At 39.0% G+C, this 20387-nt stretch overlaps 1 protein-coding gene across 1 annotated transcript in view; it reads right to left on the bottom strand.

Annotated features, from left to right (window-relative positions):
* The window catches only part of LOC105187578 (cytochrome P450 4C1), a 46782-nt gene that overhangs the window by 12672 nt on the left and 13723 nt on the right, over positions 1 to 20387 (bottom strand). The window contains exons 3-9 of the mRNA XM_025306508.1: positions 19532 to 19622; positions 14091 to 14273; positions 9767 to 9836; positions 9535 to 9661; positions 9401 to 9467; positions 8995 to 9095; positions 8832 to 8900 (exon numbers count right to left, since the gene is read on the bottom strand). Coding sequence (XP_025162293.1) covers positions 8832 to 8900; positions 8995 to 9095; positions 9401 to 9467; positions 9535 to 9661; positions 9767 to 9836; positions 14091 to 14273; positions 19532 to 19622 — 708 coding nt within the window. The remainder of the gene's footprint in view (positions 1 to 8831; positions 8901 to 8994; positions 9096 to 9400; positions 9468 to 9534; positions 9662 to 9766; positions 9837 to 14090; positions 14274 to 19531; positions 19623 to 20387) is intronic.

Below are 20387 nucleotides of genomic sequence, written 5' to 3'. Positions count from 1 at the left end.
TTTAAATTATTAATATATAATACAAAAGTATTTTTTTCATTATTTGGAAACAGACAAGATTCTTATAGGTTTTTGAGCGCTGGTTTTAGGGCATTGAAAATGATGCTGCAAACCAAATTTCTCCAGCACATCAAGTTTTCAAAATAATTTAGTTGTAATGTGTAAAAATTGCTTTTTTGTGTTATTTAGTATCTTTATGTAAAGAAGGTTAACGCTATCTGGAAATTCTGACCATAAATCATGAATGTACTTGTTCATCCTTATAAAACCTTATAAAACATATTTTTTTTTATTTGAACATCTTATGTTTTAGCCATGTTTTGATGGATTTAAATATAGAATTTTACTGAGATAACAAATATTGTGCGCCTATGATGGTGAAGTCATATATACTTATAACCTGTAGTTTAGGGCTATCGATATACATAATTTATCTCAATGGATTCTATTATTTTGTATATGTAACAGCTAAATGTTTTAGCTGTTAGCCAGTCAAGTGTTGCTGCATCACGCCGAGCACCGCATCTAGGGGCACTTGAGACTGCGTTACGAGCAAACCGATGTTGTTCTAAGTTCAGCCACCGTGTGATCCAGCATCCTAACAAAAAATTGGTCAACTTCGCTGATAGACCGAACGTTAACGAGTTGATCGCTGAAAAAATGCGATCAGACAATCATATCACTCACTATAAAAGATCGCCAGAAAAGACTTTAAGTATTTAATATCAAGTTTTCTAGCCATAACCGGATTACTTGTATGACGATTAAGCTGAATAGCTGCCAAGATAACGAGCACATGCGCATCCTCTTCATTAAATTCATTATATGCACTTTGACGCTTTAAACACTTTTAGCAAGCTTTTTGTTCGAAGCCCCGGATTACGGAATGATTCGGATGTTATACTCTTTCAGGATAACGATTCCGATAAACTCGCGAAGCCTTATGTTAATTTACTTGACATTCTTTGAGAACAGTATCAAATTTTGTTGTTCAAGGGATTACATCTGCCGACAATATTTATGGCTGATTATCCTTCTTTGGAGATTATTGATATTCTTCTTGTTCTTCAAAAAGTTCTTCAAAAAATGATCTGAAGAAAGATAAATAGTGATAAAATCAATTTCGAAAAAATTGTGTATTTAATATTATAATATATATATATATATATATTTAATATTAATATATATTTAATATTATAATATAAATGGACTTCCATTTCCGGTAGATTAGAGGAGAGACACGTATGAGAGTGGTGTGCAAAGCGAAAGAAAAAAGTGTAGAAGGAGAGAATGAGTAGAGGCGAGAGTGGGCGGAGGAGTGCGGGGCGGTGAAGGGAGGGTGGAAGAGTGAGGGACAGGAAGGGCGTGGGAAGAAGAGAGCATAAGGAAGAAGAAAAGTGTAAGGGAAGGTTGGATGACAGAGCAGTCAGAGAAGCATAGAGGGACAATAGAGAGAGAGCTTGGATAGAAGTAAGGTCTGTTCTAAAGTAAGGCGAAAGTAATAGGACCTAGGCTGGTATTCATTGTCAGGTCTTATATTTAAGACCGTTTTAAATTCACTTTCAGATACTGTATAGCTAATAAAATACTTTGTACAGAGTTTGAAGATAAACTTAAGACGGTCTTAAATATAAGATCCGACTATGAATATCGGCCATAGAGAAACGGGATAAAGTGGTGAACGGGGGAGAGGGGAGAAGGGTAGGAAAGGCAGAATGGAAAAGAAGAGAGGAAAAAGGAAAACGGGAAAGCAGGAAGGATTGAGGGAATTTCTGGAAATGAGTGCATATAGGGGAAGGGCGGATAGTGTGGGGAGCGGAGTGAGTGTAAGCAGTGTAGGAAGCTGGGAGTGTAGGAGGGAAAAGTAGTGGACAAGAGGTCAAAAGAAAGAGAGGACGCTAGAAGCGATAAGGGGGAAGAACGAAGGGATTGGGGAGAAAAGGGAAAATAAGAAAATACAAAGAGTGGTGCGAGAGGGCAAGGAGGAGGAGAGGAGAAAAGAAGAGATAAGGAAGATGACAGGAGAGGAAGGGAAGGGGTTAATAGAAGGAGAATTAAAGGAAATGATGTGGGAAATGATAGAAGGATAGAGGAGTGTAAAAAAAGATATGGTGGAGATGAAGTTGGAGATGGAGAGGAGAGAGAAAAGGTGGGGGGAAGAGAGGAAGGGAATGTTAGAGAGAATTGAGAGATTAGAAGAGGAAAGCAAGACAAGAGGGGAGAGGAAGAAGGGAAGAAGGAGGGGGAGATAGCCTGGAAGAAGGGATGAGCAAGATAAAGAAAGGCAGGGCAGGAGAAGTAGGGATTAAAGGGAAGGAAGGTTTAGAGGAGAGATTGAGGAGAGTAGAGAAAGGATTAGAAAGGGAGGAAAGAGGAAAGAGGAGAAAGAATGTAGTATTTAAAGGAGTGAGGGAAGAAAAGGGAGACATTGGAAAGGGGGGTAAAGAGAATTTGTGCAGAAATAGGAGTGAGGCTGGAGATTGAAGAAATGAGAAGAATAAATACAAATAAGGAAGAGAAAGGGCAAATGTTAATTGTAAAGGTAAAGACAGAGGACAAGAGAAAAAGAGAATTTTAGAAAACAAATGAAAAATTAAAAAGAGTAAATTATGGATTGAGGAGGACCTAACTTTCAAGGAGAGAAGGATGGCGTGGAGGTTAAGGAGGATAATAGAGGAAGAGAGAGGGAAAGGAAAGACAGTGAGGATGGGAGATATAGGATTATAGATAGAGAACAAGTGGGTATTGGGATGAGGAGGAGGAAAATGTAAGAGAGAGGGAGTTTGAGGGGGGTAAGGAAAAAGGGAAAAGAGTAGAAGAGACAAAAAAGGGGGAAGAGGGAAAAGAGAAAAAGGGGAGGATAAGTGGGAAAGGGGAGAAGGGGGAGGTGTGCGGGGGAGAGGGGAGGGAAATGGGAGAGAAATGGATAGAGAAAAGAAGAAGCAAAGAAAAGCGAAGGATAATTAAGGTGGTGTTTTGGAATGTAGCAGGGTTAAGAAACAAAGACAGGGAGTTCTGGGAGGGACTAAAAGAATGGGATGTGATGTTTTTAAGTAAAACGTAGGTGGATAAAAAGAGGTGGTAAAGGGTGAGAGAAAGGTTACCTAAGGGATATGCATGGGAGATGCAGTGAGCGGGGAGGAAGAATAGAAAAGGAAGAATAATGGGAGGGATGTTAGTAGGAGTAAAGATAGATATGAAAGTGGAAAGGGAAGGGAGGAGGCTAGATAGAGAGAGGATTATGATGGTCAAGGTCAGATTGGAAGAGAAGTGATGGAGAGTAATAGGAGTGTATATGAATAAAGATTTAGAAGATAAGTTAGGGAACTTAAAAGAATGGACGGAAGAAAAGGAAGAGAGAGTAAGAATTTTGATAGGAAGAGATTTTAGCGCAAGAAGAGAGGGGAGATTTAGGAGAACAGGAAGAGAGGGGGAGATTTAGGAGAAGAGAATGAGAGAGGGGAAAGGGTAGGGGTTAGGAAATCGAAGGACGATAAAGTTAATGGAGAAGGCAAGAGATTGTGGGAATTCCTAGAAAGGCAGGAGTGGACGATACTAAATGGAAATTATAAGGGGGACGAGAAAGGAGAGTATATTTATATAGGTGCGTTATATAGGGGGAATCGGTAATTAACTATGTAATAGGAGATGAGGAGACGAAAGAGGGAATACAGAGAATGGAAGTAGAAGAAAAAATTGACTTGAACCATTAGCCGATAACGATATGGATAGAGGAGAAGGGGAAGGAAGAAGGAAGGAGATAGGGATTGGGAAGGAAAAAGGTGGGTAAGGGATAGTAGAACGAGGAGGGAAGAGGGGAGTTCAAGAGGGAGATTGGAGGGAGAGAAGGAAGAAAAAGATTGGTGGAAGAGGAATAGAAGGTTTTGAGCGAAAAAATAGGAGGGGTGTTGGGAAAGACGGAAAAAAGGTAAAAGGAGGGGGAAAAAGGATGGTGGGATGAAGAATGCAGACAGGGAAAGAAGAAGGTAAGAAGAAAGCTGAGAAGATGGAGAAAGGAAGGAAGAGATAAGGAAAAATAGAAAGGAGAAGAGAAGGTACAGAAAATTATGTGAAGAAAAGGAAAAGAGGGAAAGAGTGGAATGGATGAGGGAGATAGAGGGAGCAAGAACGGAAAGTTAAGTATAGAAGGTAGTAAATAGGAATAGGAAGAAGAAGATGAGGATAAACGAAGGAATTGAAATGAAGGAATGGGATAAATATTTTAGGAAGTTATTAGAGGGAGTGGAATGGAAGGTGGTCAGAGGGATGGGAAGAAATGAGGAAAGGGGAGAGGAGAGGGGAATAAAGAGAGAGGAGATGAAAAGGGTAATAAGGAAGTTAAAAGATGGGAAAGCGATGGGGGGGATGGAATTCCAAATGAAGTGTGGAAATATAGGGGGAAGTATAGGGAGGAAGAAGTGGAAGAGTGGATATGGGAGATTTGTGATAGGGTGGAAGGGTGAGGGATGGCTGGAGGATTGGAAAGAGGGAGTTATTGTGTCACTTTTAAAGAAGGAGGGGGGAGAGAGAGCGGAGGATTACAGAGGAGTGACGTTGACACAGACGGCATATAAGATATATGTTACAATTTTGGCAGAAAGGCTGAAGGAGTAGATAGAAGAAAAAGGGTTGTTACCTCCGAGTCAAACGGGTTTCAGAAAAGAGGTGGGTGCCATAGATAACATATATGTATTGAATTATTTAATGAACAGACAAATAGATAAGCAAGGGAAGATGGTGATATTATTTATGGATCTGAAAGCGGCGTTTAATTCGGTGGATAGAGGGGTGCTGATGGAAGAGATGAAGAGAAGGGGAATAAGCGTAGGAATAATTAGAAAATGTGAAGAGTTGCTAAGAGAGACAGTCAGTAGAGTCAGTAGAGTGAGAGCGGGGGAAAGGAGGGGGATAGGTTCTGGACGGTGAAGGGAGTCAGGCAGGGCTGTCCAATAAGTCCAAATTTATTTACCTTGTTTGTGGCGGATATGGATGAAGAGTTGGAGAGAGCAGGATGGGGGAAGTGAGGTTGAAGGATGGGAAGGTGTACTCATTGGCTTATGCAGATGATGTTGCGATGTTGGCAGAGGATGAGGAGGGATTAAAAGGAATGATGGTAAGGATGGGGAAATATTTGGATGGAAAAGGATTAGAAGTAAACGTGGATAAAACAAAGGTGATGAGATGTAGGAAGGGGGAAGGGAGATGGAGAAAGGTGAGTTGGAGGTGGAAGAGAAAGAAAATAGAAGAGGTAAGGGAGTTTAAGTATTTGGGATATACAATAAAGAATAATGGATCACAGGAGACACAGGTGAGGGAGAGGATAAAAAGAGGGGCAATACTGCTGGGACAGGTGTGGGGAACAGGAAAGAGGAGATTTGGAGGGGACTGGGGAAGAAGAATATGGTTGTTCGATAGGCTGATATGGTCGGTTCCCCTCGGTTGCCACGTCATCTGCTATGCAGATGACACCTTAGTGGTGGCTGGGGGAGAGGACTGGGGAGATGCCCGCTTCCGTGCGGAGGCTGCGCTGGCATCGGTGGTGGACACCATCAGGGCCCTGGGGCTGAAGGTGGCGCCCCAAAAAACGGAGGCCGTTTACTTTCACGACGGCAGCCGTGGGACGCCGCCGGAGTCCCAGGTCCTTGTGGACAGAGTCCGCGTCCGCATCTGGGCCTGGTGTTGGACGGCCGGTGGGACTTCGGGCCGCATTTCAGGTGGCTGGCCCCTCGGGTCCGCACTGCAGGCTTGGCTCTCGCCGGGCTGATGCGGACCCAGGGGGCCCTGGGCACGCTCGCCGCCTGTACGTGGGTATGGTGCTCTTGATCGCCCTCTATGGGGCGCCCATCTGGGCGCCCCAGCTGAAAGCCGCCGGCCGCAGCAAATGCTTGATGCGCCAGGCGCTTCGATCGGTGGTTGTGAAGGCAATCAGGGGGTACTGCACCGTATCGTATATGGCGGCGACGACCCTGGCCGGCTCCCCTCCCGTGGAGCTCCTTGCCGAGGAGTGCTGCACCCTTTATTGAAGGGTGCGGGAGCTCCGCGAGAGGGGGGATGAGGTAACGGCCAGAGGCCTGGCGGCCCTGAAGTCTTAGGTCAGAGCCCGGGTATTCGAGCAGTGGGACGCCCTACTGGCGAATCCGCGCGTACCCGGGCTTCGAACGGCCGAGGCCGTCCGTCCCTGTCTGCCGGTGATGGCAGACAGGAGGGAACGCGGACTCTCGTTCCATCTGGTGCAGGTGTTGACGGGACATGGATTTCAGAAGGAGCCCATCGCGCGATGCCACCACTGCCCGGCACTCGAGGACACGGCGCATCATACGCTGGCCACATGCGAAGCATGGGGCCAGCAGCGCCGTGTTCTCGCCCGGGCGGTGGGTTGCGCGGAGGAGGCTCTCTCGCTCCCGCGCATAGTCCAGGCCATGTGCGGGAGCGAGGAGGCATGGGAGGCGGCGGCCTCCTTCTCCAGGGACGTAATGACCCGGAAGGAGGCCGCCGAATGGGAGCGCCGTCCCGGAGCCTGTCGCAGGGAGCGACGGGAGAGGGGACGGCGCTCCCCGGGTATAGGGAGCGGGCCCGAGGTGGCGCCGGCCAAGGAGCCGCCCCCGATTCGTCGGGGGCCTCCTCGGCCGCCTCGGGCCCACCTCCGTCAGCGCGGGAAGAGACGGGGTTAATCCGAATCCTCCCGCGCCACGGACATGGTAGGAAAGGGGGGGGTGGTGGCCTGTTTGGGGACGGGCCCCACTCCTCCAGCCTACCTCAAATAGTGAGGGAGGTTTAGCAGGATAGGTGGGTGGGTGTCCCCCCTCTTCTTAATTGAACCGGAAGGCCAACCCGGCCGGGACTCCGGCCGGGGCACCGCGTCTCTCAACTCCCCTCGGGGAAAAGACGCGGTACTTGCGCGTGGGGCTCCATTAGAGCCCCGGGGCCGGGTGTCGGGGAGGGAGTGCCGACGCAGTTCCCTCGACTCCCCACATTCCGGCCCGAATGGTAGACACTCCGGTGGGGTTTTAGCCGGTAAGAGTCCGGCATAACCCCTGCCCTCCCCCAAGGGGCGGGGGTATCCATGAGGATTTCCCCACCGTGATAAAAAAAAAGGCTGATATGGTCGGTTATGAGTTATGGGGTAGAAATTTGAGGATGGAAAAAGAGAGAAGGAATGGAAAGGATTCATGAGAGATATTTAAGAAGGGTGTCAGGTGGAAAGGTGCATACCAGGGTATATGGTGAGAGAGGAGATGCAGAGAGAGAAAATAAGTGGAAAGGCAGGAATGAGGGCATGGGGATATGAAAGGAAATTGGAGGAGAGGAAGGGAGGGGAGCTAGCAAAGAGGTATTGGGAAGAAATGAGGGAAGGAGTGAAGAAGGGAAAGGCAAGGAAGGGATGGGAGGAAAAGATGAAGGCGTACATAAAGGCAAAAGGGTGGAGGATAGAGGAGGTAGAGGAATTAAGGGAAAGGGGAGAAATAAGAGGGGAACAAATAGTGGAGGGGGAGAGGAAGCAACATAGGGAAGAAAGATGGAATAAAATTCAGGAGTCAAGATATAATGGATGGTATAGTGGATAAACGGGGTAGGGGTGCCAGGATATTTAAAGAAAGGCTGGGGAGAAAGTAGGTGGCAAAGAGTTGCAAAATATAGATTGGGAAATGGAATGAAAGGAGGTAAATACTGGGAGGGGAAAGAAGAAAGGAAGTGTAGGATGTATGGGATAGAAAATGAAATATGGGAGCACGTGTGAGAATGTCCCGTTTAAAAAATTAAGGTGACCTTGTCCTGACGCCAGGCAAGGTCAAACTCATAATGTCAGTAGATCTTTTGAAATCCTACAATTTTTATTTGAAACATTTTTTTCTAGAATGCTTGGTTTTTGTTATATTTCACTGTCCTGGTACTTTTTATACACACTGTATAAATATATATTTATTGGAATCTATCACGATAAATTGCACTATGTATATGCATTATTAGCCCAAAATTACAATTATAAGTGTATATGATTTCATCATTATAGAAATATTTGCTATCTCTGCAAAATTCAGTATTTAAATTCTTCATAATATGGCTAAAAAGTATCAAAATAATCAATGACGTCAAGATAAGAAAAAGTGCATTTTATAGAAGATGAACAATATCAAAATAAAAATATATTTTATTAGAGATAAACAATACACTCCTGATTTTTTATCCGAATTTCCAGATAATATTTAAAAAACTCTTTAAGAAACTCTTTTCATGAAAAAAACTTTAAATATCGCGAGAAAGTAATTTTTTGCACAATAAAACTCAATTCTTTTGAAAACCTGACCTGCTGATCAAATTTGGTTTGTTGTGTTTTCAGCACCTAAAAATCTATAAGAAATACCTCATAGTTTGAAATTATGAAAAAAAATTATTTTCTGTAAACTAGTGGTATATACTATATATAATATTATCTGTATATAGTAAATGGATAATAAATATAGATACTTGATTACTCTAGAAGAAATTTTTGTCAAAGTGTAAGAAAAAAATTAGAAAACAGTAACGTAAAGAACAGAAGAGTTTTAGTTTGAAGACGTTTGTTGTGCTAATAAATAATAATAAGAGATTGCACATCTGTTAGGAAAAGTAATTGCAAGAAAAAGACTAAAGTCAATAAAAATATTACATGAGATAAAGAGGTTGAATATACATATAAAATTTCAATGCTGCGCGAACAACACTTCTTTAATCAACACTTCTTTAAGATTAAATAAAATGGATCAAATTAAAATAGAACAAAGTAAGAAAAATAATATGATTACGAAAAATAAAATAATCTCAGCAAAAATTAATTAAATCCTAATACGTACTTGAATTTCTGGGAAATTTGCCAACATGAATATCGTAAAATACATTGTGACAGTGGTCGTATCGGAAGCCTGTAAGTGAAAACTAGTTTTATCAGTCTTGTAGTTTCATTAATACATTACGTGAACAATTATATACATCTCAAGAGAGTTGAGCTATACAAACCGCTAGCATCATCGTATTGATTTCATCGAGAATTTCCTTGTGAGTGAATTTCTTGCCTTTGTCAAATGCTTCCATTAGTACATCAAGAAATATTCTTCGTGCTATTTTATTCGAACATAAAAGTATATAATGAATTTTTTTAAATTGATAACAAGATTTTAATATGCTATATATGTGTTGAATTCATTTATATTTCTCATAACAAAATTTTTCCATCAATCTGTGGTGATGAATGCAAATGTGCCACACTAAATATATTATTGTATAAATAAGAAGAAAGCGATAAGTGTATCTTTTGTACATGTATTAATTTAATATACAAAATATATAATTTCACCCAAGCAGTTTATTGCAATAACCGCAAAAATATAGCATCTAAAGCTATACAAATACGTTGACAACTTACAAAGCTTTGCATATTTGGTTTTAGCAGCATCTAGATTATTTTTCACATGTTCTTTTTGTTGTATTATCTGCATGACAATAAATTACGTAGCGATTAAAGAATATAATAACATCATGTATAGGCATAATACTTACTTCTTCCACAATAGAATTTATAAAATTTAAATGCTTCTGCACCTCACTATTCAAAGTTGTGAGTCTGAATATCATATCGGGATATAAAAATATATTCTGTATTCTACGTATAGCTATATCTTTCAATCTAAAAATAAACATGACGATAATCTTATTAAAGCAATCCAACCTCTGAATATAACATATAATTGCAAGAATTGAAAAATAAAAGAATTGGAAAACAGAATCGTACCTTGACATCGCTTTGACATACTGATTATTTTTATTTAATTGCGATTCCAATTTGATATCCAACAAAGAGTCTTCAAGATTTCGCATGAAAATGTTAAAGTTTTCACTTTTAATATAATGTATATTTAATATACATGGTATCCTGCAACTTACTACGAAAAATTCGTGGAGACATAGAGCAGATTAAGACAAACATAAAAATTCCATGCCGTTTTGCGATAATCGCGATAATAATTATCGAGTTATTATAATTATTATAGAAACCTGATAAGTGAACGAGCGCGTCGAGATGGTATTTTAGAGGAACCGCTTAAGCGCGGTTCAATCGACCAGCAACTGTTGCAGCAAGATAAGACACGAATAGCGGTTCGTTATCCTTTCCCTCACTGCCTGCCAGCAACAGTTGCTGGATCGCACAATAACCCGAATGATTGTATACTTCTCCAATCATCCATCTTGACGCACGCTTGTCGAATTCGTCAGATTTCTATAATTAATAACTCGATAATTATTGTGAACATCGCAAAATGGTGTGGAACTTTTTGTTTGTCTTAACGGTATAGAACAATTTGTCTTAATCCGCTTTATATGTCCATGAATTCCTTCTAGCGAGTTATAAAACACTTTTTATATATTCTTAAAGATTTACCAGACTAATATCGATTGGACCACATAATAACCTAACTGGTTGTATGATGAAATATTAAGTTTAGTAGTTAATTCATTTCAATGAAATTTACGTAGCTCAGGGCAAAATGTGAAACTGAAATATTCTCCCATTCTTTTGTGGCTTTAAGATGTTGATGTTTAACTTTTCGAAATGATATACAAGGTGTTTCAGACCCGGGTTACCCGATTTTTTCGTAAACACGACATTTTAGAGAAAAATGTTTCAGGCAAAAGTTGTAGGGCTTCAAAGAATCTATTTATTGACGTTACGAATTTGACCTTGGGATGTGTGTATGTGACCTTGAAAAGCCCAGTCAAGATCAACATAAAAATCTTAAATGGAAATCTCAATTTTTTATTACACCGTCTTTTCCCACCAATTAATTTGAACAACTTTTGTCGAAAATATTTTTTTATTTGCCTAATATTTTTTTAGATGTTTAAGAAAAACTTGACAACATTTTCAATATTTAACTTACAATATTTCGCTATTTGTCGGAAGAAAAAGTGGTACTAGACTTTTTTACTCTATTTAGTCTCAAGAATATATTGTTTCAATAGCGCCCTGTTACTTTTTTGTTAACTTATTAACTTTTGGAAATTTTAAAATCATCAAATTATAATATAAGCAGCCAAATGATTTGTGCTGCTTACAGTGAAAATGATGTGACCGACAATACTTGCCAAAACTAGTTTGAACGTTTTCGAAGTAGTGCTTTTGATCTTCATGACCAATCACGTCCTAATCAGCCAAAAAAAATTTAAAGACGAAAAGTTGCAAACTCTATTGAATGAAAATACGGCACAAATACAACAAGAACTTTCGGAAACTCTGAAAGTAAGTCAGAAAGCTATTTGCGATCATTTACATCGTATGGGAAAGATGTAGAAAAAAAGGAGATGGATTCCATATAAGCTAACCATTGATAACAAAAATCACCGATTGACTATATGCGTTGATCTTGCTTACCAGACAACAACAAAAATTGTAATTAGTGGCAAAAAATAGATTATATATGAAAATATAAAAATCATAGGTAGACCTTCGTCAACCAATAATGTCGACAACAAAACCCAAACGCTTCAGAAAAAAACTTCTGTGTATACAGAATGTCCCATAAATAACACACTAATTCCATAGGGGCGTAGAGCTAAGCGAGAGAAACAAAAAAGTCCTCTTCCATTTAGTGATATCTCGCATAATTTTTTAGTAATAACCGTGTAAATTTGGCATTTGTCACGCCCATTGCGGCCTATAGACGCTCCGCGGCGAGCTGTATGCATCGAAGCTGAGCGATAATGTGTCTCGCGCTGACTGTCGCGATGGTGTCCTGTCGCTTTGACGCTGCGCAACGATCAACGCGAACTACATTACCGCTCAGCCTCGACGCACATTCGCTCATATCTCGTCGCGAAACGTTTATAGGCCACAATGGACGTAACAAACATCAAACTTTATGCGATTATTATTAAAAAACTATGCGAGATGTCGCTAAATGCAAGAGAACTTTTTCGTTCCTCTCGCTTAGCTCCACGCCCTTATCGAGTTGGTATGTTACAATTATGGGACACCTTGTATAGTGGGACCAGAAGAGTGTGCTATACTACGAGCTCTTGGAACCAGGTGAAAATGTTGTATTAGGTGTACAAATGAATAATCCAAATTATTTTAAGCAGTTATGAAATCAATTTTAAATTGAATAGATTTTCCCGCTCTTTTGTGATTATGCAATGTTGACACATAGCTATTAAAAAGAACATATAGTTTGGCGAAAGGCTCAACATAACCTTCAAAAATATTCAGTTCAGTACGGTCGAAAATGGCAACAGATAAGGTGCATATCCGACACTGCATTCTTTACGAATTCCAACAAGGAAAAATGCTGCAAGAACGTGCGAATCGATTTGTTCCTTTCTCGGCGAAGGTGTTATCGTACGATGTGTGCGCATTTTGGTTTAAGCGGTTTAAAAGCGGTAATTTCAGTCTAATCGACAAACAATGCCCTGGAGGCCCTCCGAAGTGCGATAATGATGATTTGGAACAACTGAACGCTGAGAATTCGGCACAAACACAAAAAGAGCTTGCAGAACAGTTGGGAGTAACGCAGCAAACGATTTCCAAACGCCTACATGAGATGGGAAAGATCTAGAAAGAAGAAAAATGGGTTCCGCATGAACTCACTGAAATCGACAAAAATCAATGAGTGGCAGCGTGTCTTTCTCTTCTCAATAAGCAGGGTCGAAAGTCTTTCTTGTGGAAAATCGTTACGGGCGATGAGAAATGGATACTCTATGACAATCCGAAACGCAGAAAGTCATGGGTAAATCCCGGCGAATCATTAAAATCAGTCGTAAAACCCAATCGCTTCGGATAGAAAGTTCTTCTCTGTATTTGGTGGGATATCAAGGGCGTGTTTTATTATGAGTTGTTGGAACCGGATGAAACAGTTACTGCGGACTGCTACCAACGTCAATTAATCTGCTTGAGTCAAGAACTGGAACGAAAACGCCCGTATACTGGCAAAGGAGAATGAAATTGTTGCATGATAACGCCAGGCCACACATTGCTTCCAATACAAAAGACACCATAATGAGTCTTGGCTAACCATAATGAGTCTTGGCTGGGACGTCTTGCAGCACCCGGCGTATTCACCAGACATTGCTCCATCCGATTATCACTTGTTCCGGTCGATGCAACACGCCTTGTCCGATATGCACTTCCAATCAGTGGATGAGATCCGAAAATGGCTTGAGGACTTTATCGTGTCCAAAGACGTAATATTTTTCCGAGATGGAATTCATCAGCTGCCTGAAAGGTGGCTTAAAGTTATAGAAAGCAACGGCGAATACTTTGATTGAACAATTTAATTTACTTTCTTTTAAAATAAACTTTGAATGTAGCTGAAAAAATTGGATTATTCATTTGTATATCTAATAGATTATGTATAAAAATCCTAAACAATCATGCAAAAAATCATGAATAGATCCTAGTCGACAACACTGACAGCAAAACTCGAACGTTTTGGAAAAAGTTCTTTGTATACTATATAGTGAGACCAGAAGTGTGTGCTGTAGAACCGGGTAAAACCATTAAAGCAAAGATTTACCAATAGCAATTGATATGTTTGAGCGATGCAATTGAGAAAAAAGGTCATTTGCTGGACAAAACAGTCGCAAAGTTACCCTGGTACATGACAATGCTAAACCGCAAAGAGTAGAAGCTACAAAAGAAACTATCTTATATTTGGGCGTATTCTCCAGGCTTGGTACCATCAGATTTTCACTTGTTTCAATCGATACAACATGCACTGTCTGAAACACATTTTTCAACAGTTGAAGGTGTATGAAATTTCATCGATGACTTTATGGCCTTAAAGCCACCAAGTTTTTATCTTGATGGGATTCGGCAACTGCCTAATAAATAACATAAGATCATCGATAATAACGAAGAATATTTCATTAATTAATCTTGTTCTATTGAACTTTAAATAAAAATAAAGATTGAAAATTGTCAAAAATCGGAAAGAATTAACTACTAAACCTTATATGTTATTTACAATCTTACATGTGCGTTATGTATTTAATATAATAAAGAGTTTATGGCATGTACGTACAATTTTCTAACAAATCAATATCAAATAATAATTTTACTTTACCGTAAGCTATATCCAATGTATACGTCGCTAAATCGTGATTTAAATCAATTTCGTCGTTTGTCATATGTTCCAATTTCTCCATAAATATTGAAGTTTGTTTCACAAATATATCGCAGAATACTCGTAATATATTTGTATTGAAACTTGCCCCTAACATTTTTCGATGTCTGATCCATATGGATGCTGAGGAGAATCGAATGTTAGAAAAAAATAAAAAACGCGTGAGTAGATACTTTACGATATTAATATTACGATATAAATATTAAAAATTCTCTTAATAATTTTTACAAATGCTATTAAATTTCCTAGAGTATACAAAGTATTTGTAACTTATGTAACCATAGTCAATGAAGGCATAGAGCTGATTGAGTTAAAGAAAAAAGTCAAATACTATTGTACAAAAATCGTAAGAGCAGGCGAGTTACGCATGAAAAAAAAAACCAAATGAATTAGCTTGCATCGCGGTGGTAGTAAGTGGTGCGTTCGGCCACTAGAGATTGTAGTGCGATTGTAGTATCTTCTTTGGTAATAGCCGATCTTTTTTCTCTCGTCAAGCACCGACAACTATAGTATTCCTAGAAGTAGGCGCACACTAATTCATTCAAATTTTTCTATGCATAACTTGATTATTTTTACAATTTTTGTATTAATCTTCCCTTTTTCTTTCATGCATAAATTTTAATTTGAAATAATAAAAAAATTGCACTAAATAAAAACAGACAATAATCATACGATTTCCAATAAAAATCGTTTAGAGCGTAGAAATTACATATAACCAAGCAAGTATTAATGAAGGATATTAAAGTAGACAACTGTTACAATGTTTTCAATTAATTTTTGCTGAGCTATACTTGACATAAATATTGGGTTGACAAATAAATTTGTTCGGTTTTTACTTCGGTACAGGTTCAATCCGATTCACATTTGTTTTCTCGGCATTTTCGCGTAACTCACATGTGCATTTAAAAGTATATGTTTCACATAATTTTCCTGTGAATCTTGTTTTGGCTAATATTAATATTATGTGTGCGATGTAGTTGTGAAAATGGAAATAAATAACGTGTATTATCGTCATATTTTATTCTATTATTTCAAAAAAGGCAAATGAGCTACGAAGGCTTATAAAGGTCAACTTGGCCACTTGCATATCCATCTGCGATTTGTTGTGAGAACGCCAAAAAAGCGACCTCATTTTTTAAGTAGATGGTGCCGGGCAATGAAAAATAAATCGTCTATGATAATATAGCGCGTAAAAGATTATGGAAACACCGCAAACAACCTCAAAGCGGGGATTATATCGACCGAAAAAGATTATGCTCTTCGTTTGATGGGATTTCAAAGGTGTCATCTACTACAAACTGTTACCGCCATGAAAAATGATTGATTCAATCGTATACTGCTCGCAGTTGACAACATTGGAGCAAATAATTTGCACAAGATGTCCAGATTAGCAAATCGCAAGGATGTTGTCTTCCACTATGACAACTCAAAATTCTATCGGGTGTTTCAGACCACCCGAATTATCACATTTTTTTGTTAACGCGACATTTTAGAGCAAAATATTTCAAACAAAAGTTGTAGGGCTTCAAAGGATCTATTTACTGATGCTATGAATTTGACCTTAGGATAACTTTGAAAAGTCCAATCAAGGTCAACATAAAAATCTGACATGGAAACCGCGATTTTTTATTACACCGTCTTTTTCCACCAATTAATTTGAACAACTTTCATCTAAAATATTTTTTCACCTGCCTAATATTTTTCTAGATATTGAAGGAAAACTTAATAACTTTTTCAATATTTAACTTACGATATCTCGCTAACTAGTTGTCGGAAGAAGAAATGGTACTATTTTTTGCTCTATTTAGTCTCTTTTTTGCTCTGTTTAGTCTCAAGAATATATTTTTACAATAGTGCACTGACTTTTGTTAACTTGCTGATTTTTGGAAATTTCAAAATCATCAAATTAACCAAATTCGGGGCGCTATTGAAACAATATATTAGGTGCGCAACTAAGTTCTCGCTGCTTTTTTGATGAAAATGCAACTTTATTGTGAAAAAATGGTTACAAATGAATCATTCAAAATATTGCCCATCGCTAGCGACAACTTTTTCCCATCTTTCTGGCAGAGCTCGAATACCGTCACGGTAGAAGTGTTCGTCTTTTGAAGCTATCCACGAATCAAGCCATTTTGAGATGTCTTCATATGAGCGGAACTGCTGATTAGCCAGACCATGTGCCATCGAACGGAACAAGTAATAATCGGACGGCGCAATATCTGGGGAATATGGCGGGTGGGGTAGGACTTCCCATTTAAGCGTTTCTAAGTAGGTTTTAACGGGTTTGGCAACGTGAGGCCGAGCGTTGTCATGCTGTAGAATCACTTTTTCGTGCCTCTGCTCGTATTGTGGCCGCTTTTCGCGCAGTGCTCGGCTCAATCGCATCAATTGAGTTCGATACCGTTCCCCAGTAATGGTTTCGTTCGGTTTCAACAGCTCATAATAAATAACACCGCCCTGGTCCCACCAAATACACAGCAAAACCTTCGCAGCGTGAATATTCGGCTGAGCCGACGACGTAGAAGCATGACCGGGCAGTCCCCATGATTTTGTTCTCTTTGGGTTGCTGTAATGAATCCATTTTTCATCACCCGTAACGATGCGATGAAGAAAACCCTTCCTTTTTTGCCGCTGGAGCAGTTGTTCACAGGCGAAAAAACGACGCTCAACGTCTCTTGGCTTTAAATCATAAGGAACCCAAGTTCCTTGTTTTTGAATCATTCCCAACGCATGCAATCGCTTGGAAATGGCTTGGCGGGTAACTCCTAATGCTGAAGCAAGCTCTTTTTACGTTTGGCACGGATCCTCATCGAGCAATGCCTCCAATTCAGCGTCTTCGAAGGTTTTAGGCCTTCCTTCACGCGAACGGTCGTCAACATCGAAATCACCGTCTTTGAAGCGACGGAACCAATCACGGCACGTTGTTTCACTTAGAGCAGCATCTCCGTAAACTTTTTGGAGTTCTCGATGCGCTTCAGCCGCCGTTTTCTTCGAATGAAAGAAGAAAAGCAACACTTCCCGCAAATGACGATTATTTGGCACAAAATAAGACATTTTCACACAACCAAAAATATATGACGCAAAAACAAAATCACTAATGTGTCAAAGCGGTTTGTTTACCATATGTCTAAATCTTGGTTCATGACGTTTTGGTTATGTCACAATCGACCAGCACTTACTACTGGAGCCATCTCTTGAAAAACAGCGGGAACTTAGTTGCGCACCTAATATTTCTAAGACTAAATAGAGCAGAAAAGTCTAGTACCATTTTTTCTTTTGACAAATAGTTAGCGAGATATTGTGAGTTAAATATTGAAAAAGTTATCAAGTTTTCCTTAAATATCTCAAAAAATATTAGATAAATAAAAAAATAGTTCAGACAAAAGTTATTCAAATTAATTGCTAGAAAAAGATGATGTAATAAAAATTTGGGGTATCTATTTAAGATTTTTATGTTGATCTTGACTGGATTTTTCAAGGTTATCCCAAAGTCAAATTCATAAATAGTCAAAGTCGATAAATAGATCCTTTAAAGCCCTACAACTTTTGTCTAAAATATTTTTCTCTAAAATGTTGCATTAATGAAAAAATCGGGTGACCCGGGTGGTTTGAAACATACAGTATATGTCACTGGCCCAGAACAAATTGCTTAGTCTTGGTTGGAAAGTTTTGTTTCATCCTGCATATTCATTGGATCTGGTCCCTTCTGATTATCATTTATTCCGGTCGTTGCAGAACTTTATGAACGAGAAAACCTTTAAGGAAGAGGAGATTGTCAAAAGACACTTGGATTGTTTTTTTTCTAATATGTTCAGATGTTTTACGAACGCGGCATAATAAAGTTGGTGTAAGATAGCAAAAGGCCATCGATACACGAAATAAATATTAATCAATATATAATTGATTAATATTTATGTGTATCGAAGAAATTCTGTTTCATTCCACTCTAAAAAACCGAGCAATTTATTTGCCACCCCAATATAATATATATTCTTATACACTTAAACAATAAATTGTAATGTCATGAAGATATTTAATCAATGTCGCATAAAATGGCGTCTGTGTTTTCCACGTTGCGGAATTGTTTGTTATTAGGTTGAGTCATAAGTAACTTCTGATGCAGCTAAGTAAAATCTATTGTTCGTATCTAACCACTATGAGTCACCGGGACAAACGAGTTTTTATTTTCACTATATAGATAAGGGTTCAGTTAGTCTTCTGTCAACTGTTTTGTGTGGTGTACGTTACATTAAACTGTTTTTCTTAACCTCTGAAATGGAGAGTCAAAAAGTGCATATTCGTTATGTAATACTTTGGGAATTTAAACAAGGCAATAGTGCTAAGGCGACAGCTGAAAAAATATGCAGTGTATACGGTGAAGGACTAATAACTGATCGGGCAGTTAGAAATTGATTTGTAAAATTCCGTTTTGGAGATACGACCTTAAAAGACGAACCGAGGGCGGGACGTCCTTCCGACTTTGACGACAACTTTTAAAGGCAATATTGGAGCAAAATCCACGTCAATCAACAAGAGGTATAGCAGAAAGGTTGAATACATCACAACTGTTAACCGCCACCTGGAGAAATTAGGGAAAATCAGCAAGTTAGGAGTATGGGTACCTCACAATCTCAGTGAACGGAATAAAGAAGATCGCATGTCAATCGCCACAAGTCTGCTCTCACAGGTAAAAATCGAGCTTTTTTTAAACAGGATTATAATAGGTGATGAAAAATGGGTTACCTATGACAATATCATCCGCAAAAGACAGTGGCTTAATAAGGATCAACCACCCTTACCAGATCCAAAAGCAAACATCCATGGCAAAAAGATTTTATTGTGTGTATGGTGGGATTGTCGAGGCATAATTCATCACGAGATGTTGAAGTCAAATTTAACAATTATTGCGGATAGGTACGTTCAGCAGCTGCAAAGAGTGCAAGAGAAACTCCATGAAAAGCGTCCTGCACTCATCAATCGCAAAAACGTCATTCTCTTACACGACAATGCGCGATCACATACAGCAAGGGTGACTCAAGAAAAAATTCTTGAGCTTGGATGGTCTGTTTTACCACACCCACCTTACTCCACAGACCTTGTCCCGACAGACTACCACCTTTTCTGTTCCTTACAAAACTTTTTGAATGGATAAACCTTCCATTCTGAGGAGCAAGTCTGTCGAAAATTTCTTCCAGTCCAAACCAAACACATTTTATAAAGAAGGAATTGATCAACTGCCAGGAAGATGGGAGAAGGTCATACATAATAGTGGCGAATACATAATAAATTAATATAATTTTGTTATTTAATGAAAGCAAAATAAATGTCTGATAAAAAACGGAAGTTACTTATGACTCGACCTAATATTTGCAAAGACTTACCAGGAGCTGTAATCAATCCTGTTCCCAGGAGCGGCTTGATATGATCATAGATCATGCTTTTGTTTAAGCAACATGAGTTCTGAAGGATTGTCTGCAATATATATATAATAATAGTGATTAGTTAAAACGTCTATTATTGCCTTTTTCATATTAATAGATTATGCAATTGTAGTCTATCTCAAGGATATCTCAAAAGGTAAAATCAACTAACTAAAAGAGGTAAAAAAGAGCTTGAATGGAATATACAAGGTGTCCAGTAATTAGCTGCTAACTCGAAGTATGAAGGTAGATTGGGTTAAAACAAACATAAAAATCCTATACTGTTTTGCGAGATTCACAATAAATATTCAGTTATTAACCAGTTCACTAGTGAGTCGAACTAATATTTTGTGCCAAAACTGGTAAGAGCGAATAATATCATATTTTATATGTAAACTTATCTATAAAAAGTTTTTTGTGTTGCTGATTATGAATCCGGAGTCGGAATTTTAAAATTCAAAATTTGCCGGATCCAATATGGCGACTTCAAATGGCTAACTTTGATATGGATATACAGGGTGTAACAAAAATCTTGAAACGGTCGAACATTTCATAAACTACTGCATTTTAAAAATAAATGGTTCAAACAAAAGTTGTTTGGTTCGAAGGGGTACATAAGATGATGTCATTGAATTTACCTTGAACGAAAGTGCCAATATCATACGAAGCTCAACTTTATTTTTTTAAATGAAACCTCCTATTTTTCAATTACATATTCTTATAGCTCATCTCGAGAGCTTTCCAAAATACTGTAAACAAGTTACGTTTCATTGAGTACTTTCCATGTTATAGGGTCGAAAGTTACAATACCGCCGGT

The sequence above is a fragment of the Harpegnathos saltator genome, unplaced genomic scaffold (assembly GCF_003227715.2).
Source record: "Harpegnathos saltator strain DR-91 unplaced genomic scaffold, Hsal_v8.6 scaffold784, whole genome shotgun sequence".
Taxonomy (NCBI): Eukaryota; Metazoa; Arthropoda; class Insecta; order Hymenoptera; family Formicidae; genus Harpegnathos; species Harpegnathos saltator.
Note: the sequence above shows the minus strand (reverse complement) of the source record. Positions and strands in the feature narration are given on the sequence as shown.